We start from the raw sequence: 20,367 nt of genomic DNA, 5'->3' as shown, positions 1-20,367 counted from the left end.
TAGGTGAGGCGGAGAAATTCAATAGTCAATTGGACATACGGAGCACGATATCACGTCTTCGTCAAATTTAAATTGTGTTTCTGGAATTAAAATAAATACGCGTGCGGGAAACAATCTTCCGGAAGGCGGATGTCGGAGATTGAGGAGATGGAGGTACGCAGCGAGGCCTCCGTCAGTGAAGGGAGTGAGCCGGAAATAGGGGAATTAGATTTAGAGGTGAGCCTTGGAACCTCCCCCGTCCTGAGTACCAACGTACCGCCCTCCCCTACCGGGGAGCCGGGAACAATTGGAACAGCCCCGATGCCCGTCCAGATGTGGATGCAAATGATGAGGGAAATGAGAGATAGTATAATAAATGCTCAGAGTGAGAAAAGTGAGCGAGCCAGTCGGGAATTGAATGACAAAATTGGAGGGCTGGAAAACAAAATGAGTAATGAGATGGGAGAAATGAAAAACAAAATGGAGTCCCAGGGGAATGAATGTAGGGAATGAGTGATCGATTGGAGGGAAAAATTTGAAAGAGTGGGGAAAATAATTGATGAATGTACGAATAAATTGAGGGAAGGACGAACGAATGGTGCCGCCGGGGCACAGGAGAAGCCAAAGGTGGCAAAAATTGAATCGGAACGGGGGGAGGGGGGGAAGCTAAATTGGGAATGGGAGAGAGTACGGCCCAGGCAGATGTGCATGTTGCTCACGAGCAGGGAATTGCACCGAGAATTGCAATTGAAGGAAAGGAGGAAGGTAGGGAAGGAAATTCACAGGTAGATGTGTAATGCGCACAGGTGAGCGTGGAATGTGAGAATTGTAACGGGGAATGTTTCCCGCATTCTGACCTGGTTGTTTATCGGGACCGGGTGGATGTCACAACACCCCAACCGGGGGATGAATTTGGAATGGTGCAGCACCAGGGCGGTTGTGCAGTGCAACCAGGGGTAGAGTTATTGGGGGTCCGTGTGGTGGAGCCGGACCATGTATTTATTGATCAAATTCAACTGGTCACGGGGGGCGACTATGCCAATATTTGGGACGCGGGATTGTGGAGCTGTGGTTGGGTAGTCTGGGGGTAAACGTGGTGCTGTGCGTGTCCGACTTGTTTGGACCATGTCTTCTGGAGAAGTCTCCTGGTGGAGCATGGCTGTTTGCTGGACCTTGGTGTTTTCAAGTGTGGGTGGGCACTGGGGGCTGCAGTTGTGTGAACTGGGGGATGAGGGCAGCACAGGTGACGTGATGAGGATGCCACACACTGCGACCGCCTCCCCCAGGGTCGAGGTTTGGAAAATGGAAGTGTTGTTGGCAGAAGGTGCTCACCACATTGGCCAGCTGGGGCTGGTGCAGCCGTGTTCCTCGCAGGGGGGGGCCAAAGGATGGATGGTGGGTCGCACCCTTATGGACACTCATGGGCCATGTTGGCGTTTCGGATGCTCAGCTTGTCCTGATGAACCTTGCACAGTAGAGGGGCAGAGCTGTCATGGCCACATGTAGTAGTTGAGTACAGTTCACTGTTGGAGGCGGATCCACATACCTGTCAGTACAGTAGGGAGAAAAGTGAAATTTCGAGAAATTTGATTGGTCCAATGGGTGAAAATTTGGGATTTTGTAGGGTGGATGGCACTTTGGACCTGACCAACTAGAAAATTTGTGTAGAGGTATGTGTTTTCATGTGGTTGTGACGTTGGAAATGAACTGTGAATGAGTGGTGAAGATTGTGTTTGGAAATGGTTAAATGTGAATATGGGATTTCACAGAAGCAGGCCATGGCAAAAACTTTTTGTAACATCTGTTCATTGAACAATGTGTTGAGAGGACTGAATGGCAGTGGGGTAGAAAATGTTTTTGTGGATTTTGTGGGTGGGGAAGGTGTGCGTGTCCGCAGGTACAGATCAAGCTCTGGAGGAGCGACGACTGTGGCTCCCCTCTGCGGCAATTACCCCTGGCAGCCAGTGGTGTCTAGAAATTGGAGCCCGTCGGTGGTGGGGTCTGTTTGGGCGTCGTAGGGTAAGAGACTCCCTGTGACCCGTGAGGCTGCAAGGACGCAAGAGGCAACGGAGCCTGGTGTATTTGGTTGTCAGGGGCCAAGAGGTAAAGGGATGGGGGGGGCAAAGAAATCGGGTGACTTGTTTGGGACTGCGGGTATCACAGCTTTAAGCGCCCCCACCATCTTACTTGTGCGGTACCTCCCCGTTATTTAATTGAGAGAAACACACACGAAAATAACATCTATGCCATGGTCCTGCAGGGGGGGGGGGGGCGCTGAAATATATGTTGTCATGATTTTGTGTTGTGACGATTTGTGGATGTGTATGAGTGGTTATGGGTTTGTGTTGAGTGAATGTGGACGAAATCCACCGATCCTGTGTGAAGGTTTGTGGTTAAGTTAGGTTTCTGTGTTGTTTGTTTCCTCCCTCCGCAGGAATGACGAATTCTAAATGATTGTAAATGTTTGAAATGCATGGTTGTTTAAGGGGGAAGTATGTTGAGGAACATAAGTAGGTAGCTTCAGCTCACTTCCCACAGCCGCCCTCCTGATTTATTTCATCGGCTAATTAAGTGAGACAGTGAGTGTGAGAAGAGGAAGAAGTTCAAGGAGTGGCAGAAGGCGAAGCGTATGGGGGCAGAAAAGGCAGAGCATTAAAGTTATAAGGCAGCCAAGAAGGCTGCAAAGAAAGAGGTAGCAAAGGTGCAGGAGGCATGTAGGAAAATGTTCGGAGAACGCTTGGATTTGGAAGAGGGTCAGAGAGCGGTATTCAGGATTGCAAAGCAGATAGCGAAAGAGAGGTGTGATGTGATGGGGTTGAGTTGCTTGAAGGATGAAGTGGGACAAATCGTTGTGGACCCAGATGGAATTAAAGGAAGATGGAAGAGATATATGGAAATACTGTTGAATGCAGAGAATGAATGGGATGGCAACATAGAGAGTAAACCAGTTTTAGGACCGGCAGAGAAGATAACCGAGAAGGAATTTGAGGAAGTGATAAAAGCAATGAAGAGTAGAAAAGCGGGAAGGCCGTCGGGAGATGTGGGAGATATGTTGAAGGCAGCGGGAAATTGGGGTGTGAAGAGAATGACAGAGGTCTGCAATCTGGTGGTGAAAGAAGGCCGCATTCCAATGGATTGGGAACTGAGTACCCTTGTCCCTCTTCCACGTGAAGTAGTGACATGGGCATTGAGGAAGTTAGGAGTGGAGGAATGGTTGATCAGAGCAGTGATGGCAATGCACAAAAGAGCGCGCACAGCTGTAAGGATGAAGGACGGGAACAGTGGTGAGTTTGAGGTGAAGGTGGGAGTGCATCAGGGGGTCAGTACTAAGTCCACTACTATTTGTAGCTGTGATGGAGGTGCTGGCTCGGAACGTAAAGGAGGGTTTACCGTGGGAGTTCTTGTATGCAGATGATCTGGTGGTGATTGCAGAAAGTATGGATGGACTGAAGGAGAAGATGAACAAGTGGAAGGAATGTATGGAGACAAAAGGTCTGAAGGTGAATATCGGAAAAACGAACGTGATGGCAAGTGGTAAAGCATGTGGTGAGGTGGAAAGAACTGGGAAGTGGCCATGTGCTGTGTGCAGGAAGGGTGTCGGAGTGAATTCCATTCAATGTACAATGTGCGCTGAGTGGGTTCATCAAAAATGTAGTGGTTTGAGAGGGTCATTAACTAGTGTGGCAGCTACATTCAAGTGTAAGGTGTGCACAGAGGGAGCTGCAGCTGGAGGAAATGTTGAGTTGGATCTTGGAGACGGCGTGAAGCTGGAAGGTGTGAAAACATTTTGTCACCGTGGAGACATGCTGAATGGAGAAGGTGGATTAGACTCGGCAATGGTTGCTTGAGTGAGATGTGCATGGAAGAAGTTTCTGGAACTGAGTGGCGTGCTGATCAGCAGGGGAGTGTCGTTGGAGCTGAAGGGAAAGGTGTATGCTGCATGTGTGAGAAGTGTTATGATTTATTGGAGCGAGACATGGGTAATGAACGTAGAGCAGCAACGAAGGCTGGAAAGGGTGGAAATGCGAATGGTTCGGTGGATGTGTGGAGTATCATTGAGAGAGAGAGGAAGACAAATGATGAATTGCGAAAGATGATGGGAATAGAGCCTGTGATGGATGCTGTGAAGAGAAACAGTTTGAGATGGTTTGGTCATGTGTTGAGGAAGAATGAAAGTGACTGGTTGAGAAGAGTGATGGAAATGAATGTAGAAGGAAGTAGAGGACGGGGAAGACTGAGAAAGACTTGGCTGAAGATGGTCGAAGAAGAAATGCGGGCAAGGGGGTTAACAAGGGGAGGTGCAGAAAATAGGGCAAAATGGAGAAGATGGTCATGGGGACCGCAAGGCTCACCCCCGCTCTAGCAGGGAAATGGCCTCAAAATGCCTGTTGTTGTTGTGTGCAGTAAGTGTTATGACTGCAATGGTAGCGCCTGCAGTGAACCTCGCAGGGACTACGGTTCCGGGGAGGGGGGGGGGAGAGGGCTGTGTTATGAATTGTGGGGTAGGGCGATAAAGAGATTTAGGTAGATCTGCACAGGTATGTGCTCCGATGATCGTGGGTAGTAAGAACCACTTTGATGTGCAGTAAGTCAGGCACCTGTCTTGCCGGAATGTCGGATTAAGGTGTATCTTCGATGAAGGTGTCGGATTAAGGCGTGTCTCTTACACACCATTTTCAAAGCATACACCCTGCCACACACCAAACTCACTCTTGAAACCACTCTTCCTGTGAGAATTCAAGACACGCACACAATCACTTGAGCTCATGAACAGCTGATCCACGATACATCTCCATACTCATTTACAAATGCACCTCCCAATGAATTTTACGGATATGAAATACAGGGAAAACACGAATCAACAGTTACACAGAACCCCAAATATGTGACATGCGAGACACTTCACCTGAAGGTACGCACACAGAATAATACCACTAATACGGTGATTTCAATTGTCACCATGCCAGTTGGCTGGGTGTGGGTACCTCTCTCACCAGCCACGGCTTTTCAGCAAAGGACTTCTGCGACTCACTGGGACTGACACAATCTGTCAATTTCCCGACCCGGATCTCAGTCAACGGAGCATCTTCTCTTCTGGACTTGGTTATAACTAACTTCCCTGAAAATGTCTGCTGCTCTTCTTCTGCTCCAATCGGCTCATCTGATCATGTGCTTGTTAAAGTGGACATCTCTCTGACCATTCTCAGAGAGCCTCCTCAGCGTCGACGAGTCTGGCATTTCACTCAGGCCAACTGGCACGGTCTTCAAGCAGCCATCAATCATCTGGACTGGTCTCCCATCTCTACCACCTCTGACATCAACTCATCCTGGGAATTCTTCCAAAGTAAATTGCTCTCTCTCATGCACAGATTTATCCCATCTCGTCTTCAGTTGTCATACCCTTCCTCCCGTCCATGGTACATGGAATCTTGTGGTGAGGCTGTTGCCCAGAAACAACTTGCCTTCATCTCCTGGAAAGCAAATCCAATGGAAGGAAATCTCATTTCCTTTCACAAAGCCCGAAACAAGTGTATGTCCACCCTCAGGAGAGCCAGGAAAAAAATATCGCTCCGTTCTCAAGACCGAACTCTCTTATCTGTCTCCCTCTTCCAACCTGGTGGCATCTGGTCAAATCTGTTTCTGGTGTTTGTTCCCCCTCCATCCCCTCCCTTACCTCAAACGACTACACAGCTGACTCCGCACGTGAAAAAGCTGAATGCTTCAACTCTGTGTTTGCCTCTAAATCTTGTGTCCCAAACCCATCCCTCTCTGTACCCACCATACCCAGTCGTATCCAGCTGCTCCTGGACTCCGTGTCCTTTCCTCCTGACAAGATGGAAAAGTTTCTGTCAACACTCGACTCTGATTCTGCAACTGGACCTGACGGCATCAGCCCACGGGTCCTAAAATCCTGTTCTTCCGCTCTTTCACTCCCTCTCTCTGTTCTCTTCACCCTCTCTTTTGCTCAAGGTCAACTGCCATCTGCTTGGAAATCAGCCAACATCACCGCTTTGCACAAAAAGGTGCAAAAACAGATCCTAGCAACTACAGACCAATCAGCCTTCTCCCAATTATCAGCAAAGTCATGGAATTCCATCATTGCTTCGGATATGAAATCTTTCCTCTTCTCCAATGGCTTGATCTCTGATCATCAATTTGGTTTCAGACCAGGTCACTCTACTCTGGACATGCTGCTTCTGCTGTCTCAACAATGGATGGAGGTCCTCAATGCCAAACAGGAAATTAGAGCTGTCTCCCTCGACATATCACGTGCCCTCGACATATCACGTGCCCTCGATACGGTCTGGCACCCCGCTCTGCTCACCAAACTCTCCTCCTTTGGTATCCATGGAAATCTCCACGCATGGCTGGCAGACTTCCTCTATAGTCGTAGTCAACGTGTGGCCCTGAATGGGTTTCTCTCATCTCCTCTTCCTGTTCAGGCTGGAGTTCCCCAAGGCAGTGTTCTGGGCCCTGTGCTTTTTCTGGTCTTCATCAATGATCTCTCTGACTCTCTTGAAAATCCTCTCTATCTCTTTGCTGATGACTCCACTCTCTGCCGCTCCATTCCTCATCCCTCAGATCGGCAGTCTGCAGCCTCCTCACTCTCTGCAGACCTGGACAAAATCACAGACTGGGCAAAAAAGTGGAACATGTCTTTCAATCCTGACAAATCTCACACTCTTACGATGTCTCTACGAAAAAACCGACTGGACAACCCTCCCATATACTTTCTGAATAATCCTCTCCAAGAAGTTCTGTCACTCAAGCTTTTGGGTCTCACTATCTGCCATGATCTTTCCTGGGAAAACCACATTTCCAAGCTGGCCTCCAAAGCCAGTCGCCGACTGGGCATCCTCCGTCGTGCGAAGTCCTTCCTTGGCACACCGGAGCTCCATACCACATACAAGGCTTTCATCCGCAGCTCAATGGAGTACTGCTCTCCCCTCTGGGCTGGTGCTCCTGCCTCACACCTAGCTCGTCTTCACGCTGTTGAAACCAAAGCGTTCAGAATCATTGGAATCTCCCGCGATGACGCTATCTCCGAGGGCCTTTCACTTACTCACCGTAGGCAGGTTGGTGGTCTTTCCATCTTCTATCGACTCCTCTCTGGCCTTGCCGCCCCCCCCCCCCCCAGCTCTCTCTGGGCTCTGTCCCGCAAATATTCCTACAGGTCGCACAAGATCTGCCTGCAACCCTCTTATGGTTAAACTGCCAAAATCAAGACTCTCTGCTCACCTTCACTCCTTCATTCCTCTTTTCTCCCACCTCTGGAACAAACTCCCTCACTCTCTTCAATCCCACTCCTCCCTCCAGGTCTTTAAAACGGCTGTTCACCACCATCTCTTATCTTCCCCAATCCAAAACCTTGATCTTTTCTACCCCCGCTAATTTCACCCCAAATCCACTTTTTTGAGGTGACTTTTGACTTCTTTCCTGGAAGTCCTTGGTGTCCTTGCGTTTTATACCTATCCTGCCTCCCCCCAGGCCCTCTCCCTCCCACACATCTCCCGATGTCCCTGCTCTCAAATGTTGTGTTTGTGTGCTTCCTCCCCTTCTCTCCCCATCTTGTCGACCGCTCCCCTTTTTATATACTTTGTTTGCTTGTTTGTTTGATTTGTTTGTTTGATAAATGTTAGCTCTTTCACGAGCCTCGACTCTGTATACAAAAAAAAAATTAAAAAAAATACACGACCAATGTAAACAAATCACAACACCGATTCCAGAACGTGCTGGAAATCAGCAAAGAAAAACAGTCATAAAATAACCAAACAAATTGTCGAGGACTTCGACAAAATAACCAAACAACCAACCGTACCCTACGCGTACTTGCTTGGGCTATAGCCAAAGTCACTGAACCCACAGCCCCTGCCCTTCTGCAGAAGGAGGCTTGTGGCACAGCTCAAAACACTGCCACCAACTGCGGCAAACTATGCTTAACAGCCAGGACCAGCTCACCACTGACCTAACAATCAAACACAAATAAGGGTTTCCACCTGATCAGGGTCCGGCTTCCCTTACCAAGTCACGAGTAGCAGAACACACTTTCTACCACTGCACATTAAACGTACTATACACAAAGAATTAAGTTAAGCACCCCCCCCGTTTTTTTACAACCTCGCACATTACAAGTTTGTTGTCGTCAAAACAGTGTAATATACCCATGATATTGCTATATTTTCTGGAGAAGTGATATTATGGTCACATAAAAACATAACAATCATGCCGTTTTCAATATTTTATTCTGAATAATTTAAGGTGAAATTTTTTGGGAATTTTAGGCATATTTTCACCTCAATTTAAGTATGGAGCTATAGGTCCATCACGGACAGTGTGGATGACGTTTATGTTTTCTAACGTACAGTCATTGTTCTGAGAAGACCTCTAGCGATCTTTGCGTCAATAACGTGTGTAGGACCCACGTGATCGGATCACTGACTCAACCCTACGTCTCATAGACCCTGTAAGCCGTCGTATGCGTTGCTGTGGCAGGTTGTTCCATTCCCGATGTAATGCACGTTCCAATTCATCCAGATTGGCTATTGGAGGGACCATCTTCGCAATTTGTCGTCCCAACATGTCCCAAACGTGCTCGAGGGGGTTCAACCTGCCACAGCAACGCATACGACGGCTTACAGGGTCTATGAGACGTAGGGTTGAGTCAGTGATCCGATCACGTGGGTCCTACACACGTTATTGACGCAAAGATCGCTAGAGGTCTTCTCAGAACAATGACTGTACGTTAGAAAACATAAACGTCATCCACACTGTCCGTGATGGACCTATAGCTCCATACTTAAATTGAGGTGAAAATATGCCTAAAATTCCCAAAAAATTTCACCTTAAATTATTCAGAATAAAATATTGAAAACGGCATGATTGTTATGTTTTTATGTGACCATAATATCACTTCTCCAGAAAATATAGCAATATCATGGGTATATTACACTGTTTTGACGACAACAAACTTGTAATGTGCGAGGTTGTAAAAACACGGGGGGGGGGGGGGGGTGCTTAACTTAATTCTTTGTGTATATTATGAATTTTGGGGTAGGGGGTATATATATTTAGGTAGATCTGCAGAGGTAGGTGCTCCGATAATCGTGGGTGGCAAGATCCACTTCGATGCACCGTAAGTCAGGGATCTCTCGAGCGCAAATGTCGGATTAAAGTGTATCTTTGTCCCCATTTTGAGGAATGGGGAATGTTAAGTAGTTATAGGGATTATGTTAATTATCTTGCACATCGTTCCCTCTGTGTTCATTCCTTTGTCCCATATGGCAACGCACATAGACACAAGTTAGGAATGCCACCATTAAAAGCACCACACATAGCAAATAATAATAATGAAACCCTAACCGGAACCCAGATGACGCACTTGGGCTGACAACCCTGACTTGGCAAACACACATTTGACAGGCAGGACGAAGGCCGCCAATTGGAAAAGAAGGGAAGGACTGGTGATTGGCCAGGGGAGGGGCAAGAAGCTTCCCTGGGATTGGTGGAAGGAAGGGAGCAAGAAGCAACAGACTGATTGGCCACCGACCGATGACGTGAGGAGGAAAGTGCGAAGTGCTCGGCCAATGGTAAAGGACCACAGGGGAGGAAGATTCGAGAGGTCGAGAGGTGATGGACTGATTGGTAGGGAGGGGCGGTGACGTCAGACGACGGGCGACAAAATGACTCACGAGCCGGCATTTTCTCTCTCTCATTGGATGCCATAGCGGATGGTCATGGACCCCTTCCTCCGTTTTCGCTCTGTTGGCCTTCTCGTTCTCTTCTCTTTCTTGCTCGTTGTTGGATCCTTGGGTGCCTAGACCTCGTTTGCTCCTGCCCTCACGTTTCCTCTGCTCCAACCTCTTTTTCTCACGCCTTCCTTCGCCCTCGGCCCTCTCTCCATTTTAAACTGAGCGTTGGGTGCATCGCAGTTCCGTGCCGAGTCTGCGGGGACATTGCATGGCTGAGGGGGTGGGTTGCAAGCCCCCTCGCTCGCTTCGAGCGGGATGGCCGGTGAGGCCTTGCAGTGCACGAACGAGGCGGATTGAGGCCTACTTCCCGCCAACACTGGAGTGCGTGCTCGGACTGGACAATCGCTGCCGAGGCGCCAATCGAGCTAAGTGCACAACAATGTATACATTTGCTTTCCTTCCATTTAAATTCCCATTTGTTTGTGTTCAAGTCTGGTGTGGGGACGTCCCAATTTCGGATATTTACTTGCATCGTCGCGTTTATCTTGTCCCGGCATTCCGTTGTAAATAAACCCTTTTATTATTTTCCCTGTTATTCTAAATTCGTTTTTGTGAGTTTAATTTCCTGCAGGTTTGAAGACTGCTTGGGAATCGTGTCAGGTAAAGCTCCTGCTTCTTCTTCCCCTCCCTTCCTCTGCGCATATATCGTGAAGTCCGCATTCGATCTTCGCCTTCATTAAAGCTCAATTGGTCATCCGTAGTGTGCTCTGTGTTAATAGACGTCCACACGACAATACAGCCGCAATTTAAACCTGCGGTAAATTTTACACATAAACGCAAATACAGGCAAACAAATTACAACACCCAATTAACATAATAAACGCGAATTAGAAATCTGTCAATCATCTTCTGAAAAGGTTGGACAATTTAATTATTGAGTCCATCAATCACTTCAAGTCTAAATTAATTCCACAACAACATTTATAATGGACGGTGGTTCATCGAGGTTAATGTCTGCCAAAAAGGGTAGTTTTACTTTTCTTGAAATCCAAACTGTCATGAAAATATCGATCCTACGATTATTTGATACCTTCGAAGCGTATTTATAACTTCAGGGTCGTTTGCGTTTGTTGTTTATTTTGACAAAGTTCTGCAGTTGTGTTCAGAATGAAATCGTTGTAAATTACTGCCAAACTTAAACCTCATTTGACAAGATTCTGTTTCTTTGAGAGAAAGCGAAGTAGTGAGGTACCTTATTAACAAAAATGCCAAGGACCGTTACATTGTGAACAAAAGCACAATTTTTTTTTTAACCAAAGCTTTGCCAATGTATCAGGATCAAAAAGAGGGCAAGCGCCAAAAAATCTGATGACAGGAAGTGTATTTAATGACGTCGTATTGACGTCACAATAGACAAGATATTAGAGCAAATTAATGTATAAAATAAGGTTGTGAAGTACTGTGCAGAGATTTTGTCATTAATTTAATATTTCAAGAAACAGGTAATTGACGTATAAGCATTTTTAAGCTGACTAACTATGTTGCAGTGATGTCATTACTCAAATGGGTAAACAAAAAAACAACCCCGAAAAACAAAAAAAACAAATGAAAACAAAACATAACATTTAGGGGATAAATGCAGGGGTGCCCGGTCTCAAATGTGATTTAAGGCCATGTTCAAACAATACATTCCCTGGAATATAAGCGATCTTAGTCTGTCTATTCAAATTTAGCATTTTTCACTATCTTATCGTGGGCTCATTTTCCGTACGGCACGTATCTTAGTCTTCAATTCGTTGCCAGTCACCGTGATCACACAAGTAGTAATTCACAGAAAAAGCAAAGAGGACCAAAAGTTTACGACAGGTATGGTAAGACATAAGGATGCAAAAAAAAACACCCAAATAGTTGGTTCTTTCTGAGCCGATCAATTTGGGTGTTGTGAGTCCACCGTGCAACGATATTTTCACTATGGCACCCCACTAAAGGGATCGGAAGAGCGAGTGCAGTTGCACATTGTCAAAGCGCAAGGACAACGTGCGCATGCGCAGCAAGAGGTGAAAAGGTAAAGAGCACAAGCGCGGACGTGGTAGAAATCAATCAAGGAAGCACCATTCACCTTCGAGAAAATAATGAAGCGTATGAGGCAAAGTGCAAAGGGAAGAACAAATAGTCACATCGAGCTATCCACCAATATGAAGCCTCAGTACCACCACCATCCAAACCGAGACACGAACGTTTGTCGTTTTGCTCAATTGGTTTTCGAATCAAACGTTGGTGTTATGTCTGGACGTGGTAAAGGTGGAAAGGGTCTCGGTAAAGGAGGTGCTAAACGTCATCGCAAGGTACTGCGTGATAACATCCAGGGAATCACAAAGCCTGCTATTCGTCGCCTTGCTCGTCGTGGTGAGGTAAAGCGCATCTCGGGTCTCATCTACGAGGAAACCCGTGGAGTTCTCAAGGTGTTCCTGGAAAATGTTATCCGCGATGCCGTTACCTACACGGAGCACGCCAAGCGCAAGACCGTTACTGCCATGGATGTGGTGTACGCTTTGAAGCGCCAGGGCCGCACACTCTACGGTTTCGGTGGTTAAACATTTTGGTGGTGATGTTCATCAACAGCTACAACAACAAAATGGCTCTCTTCAGAGCCACCACCTCGTTCCTGAAAGAGCTTCAGGCGTCTTGAACTTTGTATCATGTATTCTGTGGCACCAGAAATGCAATTGAGACAGCTGTTTATTACTTTGATTTTCACGGGGTGAAACGGTCAGATATTGAAGTCTGAAAGATTTATTAGAGGCTTAAAAGTCACTAACTCCCAGGAGTTACGCGAATCCACCTTAGTTGGACTTATTGAAATCTGTTAATCCGTTCTCAAGTTATATCACGACAGACAAACAGACACGGATCCTTTTATAATATCGATAGGAGCAGGTTGGACAAACGTTGGTCCTCTCATCAAATTTGATCCTGACTCCCCAACATACATACCCACCTCACAATCAATTATGTCCCAAGTCATGACAAATACCAACCCGATCCACGCAATAATAGGAAGTTTTAACAGGACTACTCTTTACTTCAGTATAATGCTGATGATTACCTGTTCTACACATTAATATGAACCACATTTCTAGTTAAAGATAACATCAAGTGGTTCTTTCACCAAGGAAGGACACGAGAAGCAAAAGTCGCACTCCATTAAAGAAACATTGAGTGGCTCTGAAAAGAGCCGTTTGGGGATGAACTAGAGAAACGAGTCCGAGCTCACTTGGAGCTGGTGTACTTGGTCACGGCCTTTGTACCTTCGGACACGGCGTGCTTGGCCAACTCCCCGGGAAGGAGCAGACGCACTGCCGTCTGGATCTCCCGCGATGTGATGGTGGAGCGCTTGTTGTAATGCGCCAGACGAGATGCTTCGGATGCGATGCGCTCAAAGATGTCGTTAACGAAGGAATTCATGATGCTCATCGCTTTGGAAGAAACACCCGTATCGGGGTGAACTTGTTTCAGCACCTTGTAGATGTAAATGGCGTAGCTTTCCTTTCTGCGATGACGCCGTTTACCGGGGCCCTTTCGAGTCGCTTTAGAAACGGCTTTCTTCGAACCCTTCTTTGCTGCTTCTTGCTTAGGATGATCCGCAGGCATGACGAGTAGCTCGTTAGACAACCAATATCTGAAGCTACGGAGAAAGAGTAAGAATACGTGTGTGAGCGATTCCCTCTTATAAAGGGTTCATATGCAAATATATGGATCACAGAGGGTTTCAGACGGAGAACACAATCTAATGCTCAGTCATTGGATGGATGAAAAGTGGGCGTGTATCATTCTTGATCCGAATTCCACCTCAAAATAACCCAATTCCCCAACCAATCGGCATTGACCTGACAAACAGTGAAGGTTCTCTGATTCTGTATTCCCCTCCACAAATCATGTCAGGACGTGGTAAAGGTGGTGGAAAGGTTCGTGCTAATGTTACGTATTACCTCCCCAAACCCTGATTACGGTGAACCTCAGCCTGGAGTGGGAACACAGCAGACAAATTTGTTATTTTGAGTGTTCTAATAAACCATAATAAAACCACACCAATGCGATTGCAGAACAAACAAGTAATTGTATAAAGAACTCACATGCACAATAATGACACTATGAAAGAGAGTACAATGAAAATGTCACTTGCATGAACTGAACAATACATATGATGGTACCATCATTCCCCAATGCTCTCAAAGCAATAAACTCACGATACACCAAACGTGAGTGGAATGTAAGATGTAACATTCCCCAAAGTCCATGCACGAAACCCAACGCAGTGAAGGTCGAAATCGCACAGAATGGCAAAACAACAGGCAGGTATTAGCGCGGCTGCGGGTGAGGAGTGACGTGGTGAGAGGTCGATATGGGAACTGAGCCGATAGGAAAACCAACGTCAATCAACACGATGAGGTCGAGATGGAAATCCCAACGGCAAAACAAGATGCACCAAGCGGACAGCCTCTTCAAGTACAAAATGGCAGCTCGTCCTGCAATGGAGGCGCTTGCTTTCCGTTACTTTTTTTTTCTTTTACATAACATCATCACGTTACATTTTTTCACATTTCATCATCACATTACATCACATTACATCTTTTGCTTGAATCAAACGTTGGTGTCATGTCTGGACGTGGTAAAGGTGGAAAAAGTCTCGGCAAAGGAGGTGATAACATCCAGGGAATCACAAAGCCTGCTATTCGTCACCTTGCTCGTCGTCGTGGGGTAAAGCGCATCTCGGGTCTCATCTACGAGGAAACCCGTGGAGTTCTCAAGGTGTTCCTGGAAAATGTTATCCGCGATGCTGTTACCTACACGGAGCACACCAAGCGAAAGACCGTTACTGCCATGGATGTGGTGTCCGCTTTAAAGCGCCAGGGCCGCACACTCTACGGTTTCGGTCCTTCAACATTTTGGTGGTGGTGTTCATCAAAAGCTACAACAACAAAACGGCTCTTTTCAGAGCCACAAACTCGTTCATGAATGACCTTCAGGCGTCTTGAACTCTGCTTTATGTATTCTTTAATAGAGGATAGTTGATCTTGTGCTTTATTCATACAATAAATTAAGAGCCACAAGTGTGAGAAACTCGACTGTACAATATAAATTTGCATTATTTGCAAATAATGTTCAGTTCCACCAATCTCAAAAAAATTCATATCACGAAGTTCCCCTTGCCAAAAGACCCAATTCTGAAATCGATTAATGAATGATTTTTTTTGTCTTACGGGACAAACACATTTATTTGGCAAAGATTTGCCTTTTGCTTATTTTATTTCAGGGAAATGCTGAACAGGCCCAAACGAGCTCAGGATAGATATTGATGGGAGAAACGAGAAAGGGAGGGCGGACGAAGCTTTCCTTCGCCGAGCGGATCACATTGGGCTCGGATTTCAGCCAATGGAGAGGGGAGAATGGGGTTTCGACCAATGGATAGAGAGTGAGGCGGGGCTTAATTTTTCAGCGAATTGGAAAGGTTTTGAGGTCGCCAATAGTAAATGAGAGCCAATAGCAAACGTGCAAATCGTGACAGCCAATAGCAAACTGGCAAATCGTGGCAACCAAGAGCAAACGTAAATATCCTGGCAGCCAATAGCAAACGTGCAAATCGTGACAGCCAATAGCAAACTGGCAAATCGTGGCAACCAAGAGCAAACGTAAATATCCTGGCAGCCAATAGCAAATGTGCAAATTTTGGCAGCCAATAGGAACGACACAAGCATCCCCCGACATAAATAAAAGCGCAAAGTGCTGTTTTCATTTCATTTGCTGGCGTTTGGTGAAAAAGTTGTTTTTCAATTTTGCGTTATTGTCACGATGGCTCGTACAAAGCAGACCGCCCGTAAATCGACTGGTGGAAAAGCTCCCCGAAAGCAGTTGGCGACAAAGGCGGCACGGAAAAGTGCTCCAGCCACCGGTGGCGTGAAAAAGCCGCATCGTTACCGTCCAGGAACTGTGGCGCTGCGCGAGATCCGGCGCTACCAAAAGTCCACGGAGCTGCTCATTCGCAAGCTGCCGTTTCAGCGCCTCGTCCGTGAAATCGCACAGGATTTCAAGACCGATTTGCGATTCCAGAGCTCCGCAGTGATGGCGCTGCAGGAGGCGAGCGAGGCCTACCTCGTTGGTCTGTTTGAGGACACTAATTTGTGCGCGATTCACGCCAAACGTGTCACCATCATGCCCAAGGATATCCAGCTGGCACGACGTATCCGCGGGGAGCGAGCTTAACCGGCTCGTCCAAGGTCTTGTGCACAGCTTCCGTACCACACCACCCAACGGCTCTTTTCAGAGCCACAACACCTTTCTTGAAAGTGTAATCGACCTTTCACCGAAGTCGCCACCTATCACTACCTTTTGTGTGTATTCAGGTCGGAGGGAAATACGTTTTGTGATTCCCTTTTTTTGAAGACGTTGACGGAAACGTTGAATAAGACGGTGGAGGTTGGCTGTCTTCAGGGGATGGCGTTTCACAATGTTTCAATGAAACCTGCACAGGATTGACCATTATTGTTGGGGACCATGTGTAATGTCACTTGTAAGGTGATTCATGTTAAAATACACTTTTTTATTTTAACCGCAAAATAGCATTATTTGACCCGTTCATCTTAAACCCAAAATAATAATATAAGCCCTGCTATCAACATTGCATTTCTGGTGCCAAAGAATAGATAATACAAAGTTAAAGTCGCCTGAAGCTCCTTCATGAACACGTTGGTGGTTCTGAAAAGAGCCGTTTTGTTGTTGTAGCTGTTGAACACCACCAAAATGTTTAACTACCGAAACCGTAGAGCGTACGGCCCTGGCGCTTCAAAGCGTACACCACATCCATGGCAGTAACGGTCTTGCGCTTAGCGTGCTCCGTGTAGGTAACAGCATCGCGGATCACATTTTACAGGAACACCTTGAGAACTCCACGGGTTTCCTCGTAGATGAGACCCGAGATTCGCTTTACCCCACCACGACGAGCAAGGCGACGAATAGCAGGCTTTGTGATTCCCTGGATGTTATGACGCAGTACCTTGCGATAACGTTTCGCACCTCCTTTACCGAGACCCTTTCTACCTTTACCACGTCCAGACATGACAGCAGTTGAATCCAAAGGTGAATAAACGAAACGAGCATTCATGTGTATTTTTGGTATTGATACCGAGGCTTTCTATTGGTGGGAACTCGATATTACCATTTGCGACAGGTGATGGACTGCAGGTGATGCATTTGAGCAGTCCATTGTGAATGAGACATCGCAACAGTTTCGTTTGCAAGGCGGAGATGGAATCGGCACATCACACGAAGCACGCACGATACAAGCTCGATGTCTGTGACGTTCGGATTAAAAAGAAAACCTTCAAAGCATTGATTCGAGCCGTGTGCTGTTTATGATCGAGTATTTTCACTCTCATGCTGGTCCATGCTCAGGTGGCCTCAACATGAGCCTCAGAAAAGCTAATTTTTCCTCTTGTTTGCTTGACTGTTTTGCAAAGATGGCTACAGACAGGTGCACATTTCACAATGAAAATTTTAACGTTTAAGTTAGGTCCAAGAATAGATTTACCTCGTGAAAAACTGAGCCTGAGTCACGAAGCTCCTTGGGAGAAGCCCGAGAACGTATCCGATTGAGTAAGCAATGTTGTGTCAAAGCAGCTCTTCCATCTGCAGTGTCGGCCCGTGGAAGATGATCGATGGTGAAAAGTGCAGAGGATTGAAAATGTGCTTCTCGCCTTTTACCAGCATGTGTCGGTACCTGAAAATGCTGTGCGCATTACGCATGGATGTATCATTTACGTTAATTATTCAGCTCAAAGTGAAGCGAGAAACAAACGGAAACAAAAGAACACCTCTGAGCGTTTCCGAACGCCGACGTTGATTTCTACCACGTCCGCTTCTCCCGTCACGATGACAGAGGCGGCGAGGCGAGACGCGTTGTTTGTACAATATTGCATTTGTTTTTGGATTCTCGTCTTCCTTCTCACTCTTTTCGGTGTGAAATGGCGGACTGTTCCTCTTCCGACAGCACTTTCGACCTCGTTTCTTAAACGAGACAATAATAAAACTGGCGCTTCCAGAACCTAAAAACATCCCCTTGTGTGTGAATGCAAATCTGTCAGAATTAATTTTTGTTCAGAACTTTAACAGTTAATAAAGAATGGAAAATGCCAATGCAGAGGTACCTTTTGTGACCCAAAGCATCATTTTTTTTTTATAAGTCATTGTGAGTCTCAACCCCCCCCCCCCCCCCCTACCTCTTCTGTAACCACTTTTGCTTTGCTCATTGCTTTGTTCGTTTTCTGTTCCACCCCAACCCTCCCCTTCTTGCTCTTTCACTGTTTGTTTGCAGCTTGTTCACCCAATTGTCGTCTCCCCTTGAATCCACTCACGCTTTTATATCAAGCTATCCTGCTACTCTCTATCGTCAAAATACGCTAAAATCTACGCCACAAGACGGACAATGATTGGGGTTTCTGCAATGACAAGATGTATGTGCAGTAAATATGCAAAGTCATAATTATTAGACGTTCTGCATGTGCTTTTGAAGTGGAAAAGAAACAAGTACCGTGAAAAGTTTTTCAACACACAGCAGAGTTTTGTGTAAAACACGGATCGTGTATCGTTGAAACTGCTTTCGGAAAGGCTTGAGTGGCTCTGAAAAGAGCCGTTGTGGGAGAGCTGAAGAACTCGTGTGAGGCGGAGCCGTTTACTTGCCCTGGCTTTTCTTGGGGAGCAGCACGGCCTGGATGTTCGGCAGTACACCACCTTGCGCGATCGTCACCCCGCCCAGCAGTTTGTTCAGCTCCTCATCGTTGCGGATGGCGAGCTGCAAATGACGCGGGATGATGCGCGATTTCTTGTTATCTCGTGCAGCGTTCCCGGCGAGCTCCAGGATCTCTGCAGACAAGTACTCAAGCACAGCCGCCAGATAGACGGGAGCACCGGCACCGATACGCTCGGCGTAGTTGCCTTTGCGAAGATGTCTGTGGACACGACCCACGGGAAACTGCAGCCCAGCACGGGAAGAACGAGTTTTAGCCTTAGCACGAGCTTTTCCACTGCCTTTACCACGTCCCGACATGATTCGCAGAGACTAACAGATTTCTAAGTGATCTAATAGTGACAATGTCATGATGCGAATTGAGTTCTTTTAAGGGTGAAGTCGAATGAAGAATCACACACGCCCACCTTTTATCCATCCAATGGCTGAACATGAAGTTGTTTGGAACTCCGCCTCCAAACTCTCTGTGATCCAAATATTTGCATATGATACCCTTTGGAACACAAAATCCTTTGCACTTTGCACTTTTCACTTTGCACTTTTCACTTTGCACTTTGCACTTTGCACCCATTTTACAACCAGAAATGGTTCACAGGTTTCTTTTCAAGTTCCTTTCGATTTCGGCTTCAGTAGTTAAGTTGCACACGCAATGCGAAATAACGAGGTTGAGCAATTGCTTTATTGACAAACAAGTTATTTAAATTGAATGTTACATTTTTTAATTTGAATCCGAAGGCAAGTTTGCCGTTTTACCCGATACTGGCTCTGAATGCGGCCCAATCGCACATGCACAGAGAGGAGTGAGAGGATAATTTTACTCTGTCTGCCTGCCTGGCAATCAAACAAAATTGAAAATCATTCCAGCTATTAAACTTGCTGTTTCAAACATCCGTTTTCACCAGATTTGTTTTCATTTCGTGCGGAGCGCCTCGAGGGACCTCTAAAAAATTAAATACAAGGTGAGTGGACCCGCAGCTACGTAGTCCCTAAAGAGAACAGTCGAATTGTTCACAAATTTCAACACGGCACAAAAACAGCAACCACAAAAAACAGCAACAACCACAATGAGTTACGTTTAAATGGTGTTCGATAAAAGTGAAAATCCAGCAAGAAATCAGCGAAATGTGCAGATTCGATCGAGCAAAATGTCAGAATTTCACTTGCAAAGCTGCAGTTCAACATGGCAGAGTTACAAACACAATGTTTGAATCGACGTTGTTTTTTTATAAGTATACATTTTTAGGTATAAGTACATAACTTAAAAAGTGATCGTTTTGGTGGTGTTTTGCGGTCTTGGAGCGATAAACAGCATGCCTAATAAATTTGATGCAATGTAATCTAACGTGAAATAAAAACCAAAGGGAAATATAAATGGGCACTAATAAATGTTAAGGGTTGTGTAATAATTGTGGGTTTTAAAAGAAGATTGTGGTGGAGTTAAGCAAGGTGGAAGTTTAGTCTTGGCGCGCGATTCAAAGTAGCTTTTGGCGCGATATGCTAATGAGCCAGCGCACGTGTTGCACATCGCACACCACGGAGCCCGTACGCAGTGCACAATTACCCCAAGGTAATGGGGAGAAAAAGGGGTAAACCTCCCTAACCCTCACCAACGCATTCCAGCACAATCAACCTACGACACAAAGGGATGTGACTACTCTGGTCTTATACTATTAGTATAACTAACGACGTGACCTGTATGTTGGTTTAAATTGCCTTCGGAGTCGGTTCCTCGAACCCCAACATAATACACATATTGTAATAATATTGCAAACACACATGAATTATAGAATTTTAACAGTTCGATGTTAAAGTGATGGCGTGGAGGAAGGAGCGGACGTGGTAGAAATCAACGTCGGCGCTCGGAAAACTATGGAGGTGTTCCTCGCATCCGTTTGTATT

General features: G+C 46.2%; 6 protein-coding genes across 7 annotated transcripts in view; 4 read left to right on the top strand and 2 right to left on the bottom strand.

Moving 5' to 3' along the window:
- LOC144891756 (uncharacterized) overlaps positions 1-20,367 on the top strand; it is a 97,640-nt gene that overhangs the window by 43,646 nt on the left and 33,627 nt on the right. The window lies entirely within an intron of this gene.
- LOC144891757 (histone H4-like) lies at positions 11,180-12,409 on the top strand. Its single transcript, XM_078776035.1, has one exon. It carries the CDS (start codon positions 11,801-11,803, stop codon positions 12,260-12,262), a length of 462 nt encoding a protein of 153 aa, XP_078632161.1. The 5' UTR covers positions 11,180-11,800; the 3' UTR covers positions 12,263-12,409.
- On the bottom strand, positions 12,803-14,327 carry LOC137424853 (histone H2B 1/2-like). Its single transcript, XM_078776034.1, has 2 exons — positions 13,556-14,327; positions 12,803-13,353 (listed from the first exon to the last, which is right to left on the bottom strand). Exons 1-2 carry the CDS (start codon positions 13,603-13,605, stop codon positions 12,939-12,941), a joined length of 465 nt encoding a protein of 154 aa, XP_078632160.1. The 5' UTR covers positions 13,606-14,327; the 3' UTR covers positions 12,803-12,938.
- Positions 14,325-14,684, top strand: LOC144891617 (histone H4-like). The gene has a single exon (XM_078775253.1). It carries the CDS (start codon positions 14,325-14,327, stop codon positions 14,682-14,684), a length of 360 nt encoding a protein of 119 aa, XP_078631379.1.
- Positions 15,297-16,347, top strand: LOC137424856 (histone H3). The gene has a single exon (XM_078776039.1). The coding sequence runs from the start codon at positions 15,519-15,521 to the stop codon at positions 15,927-15,929; it is 411 nt and encodes a 136-aa protein (XP_078632165.1). The 5' UTR covers positions 15,297-15,518; the 3' UTR covers positions 15,930-16,347.
- LOC137411966 (histone H2A-like) lies at positions 15,947-18,794 on the bottom strand. Of its 2 annotated transcripts, XR_013623085.1 has the most exons (2): positions 18,253-18,794; positions 15,947-16,188 (listed from the first exon to the last, which is right to left on the bottom strand). XR_013623085.1 is itself a non-coding variant. In XM_068097232.2 (1 exon), exon 1 carries the CDS (start codon positions 18,766-18,768, stop codon positions 18,394-18,396), a length of 375 nt encoding a protein of 124 aa, XP_067953333.2. In that variant the 5' UTR covers positions 18,769-18,794; the 3' UTR covers positions 18,181-18,393. The 2 variants fall into 2 exon arrangements, 1 of the variants encoding a protein (XP_067953333.2); XM_068097232.2 differs by lacking the exon at positions 15,947-16,188 and having other exon boundaries at positions 18,181-18,794.

This window comes from Myxine glutinosa, chromosome 4 (genome assembly GCF_964187855.1).
Source record: "Myxine glutinosa chromosome 4, kmMyxGlut1.1, whole genome shotgun sequence".
Taxonomy (NCBI): Eukaryota; Metazoa; Chordata; class Myxini; order Myxiniformes; family Myxinidae; genus Myxine; species Myxine glutinosa.
The sequence above is the reverse complement of the archived record's forward strand: the minus strand, read 5'-3'. Positions and strand labels throughout refer to the sequence as shown.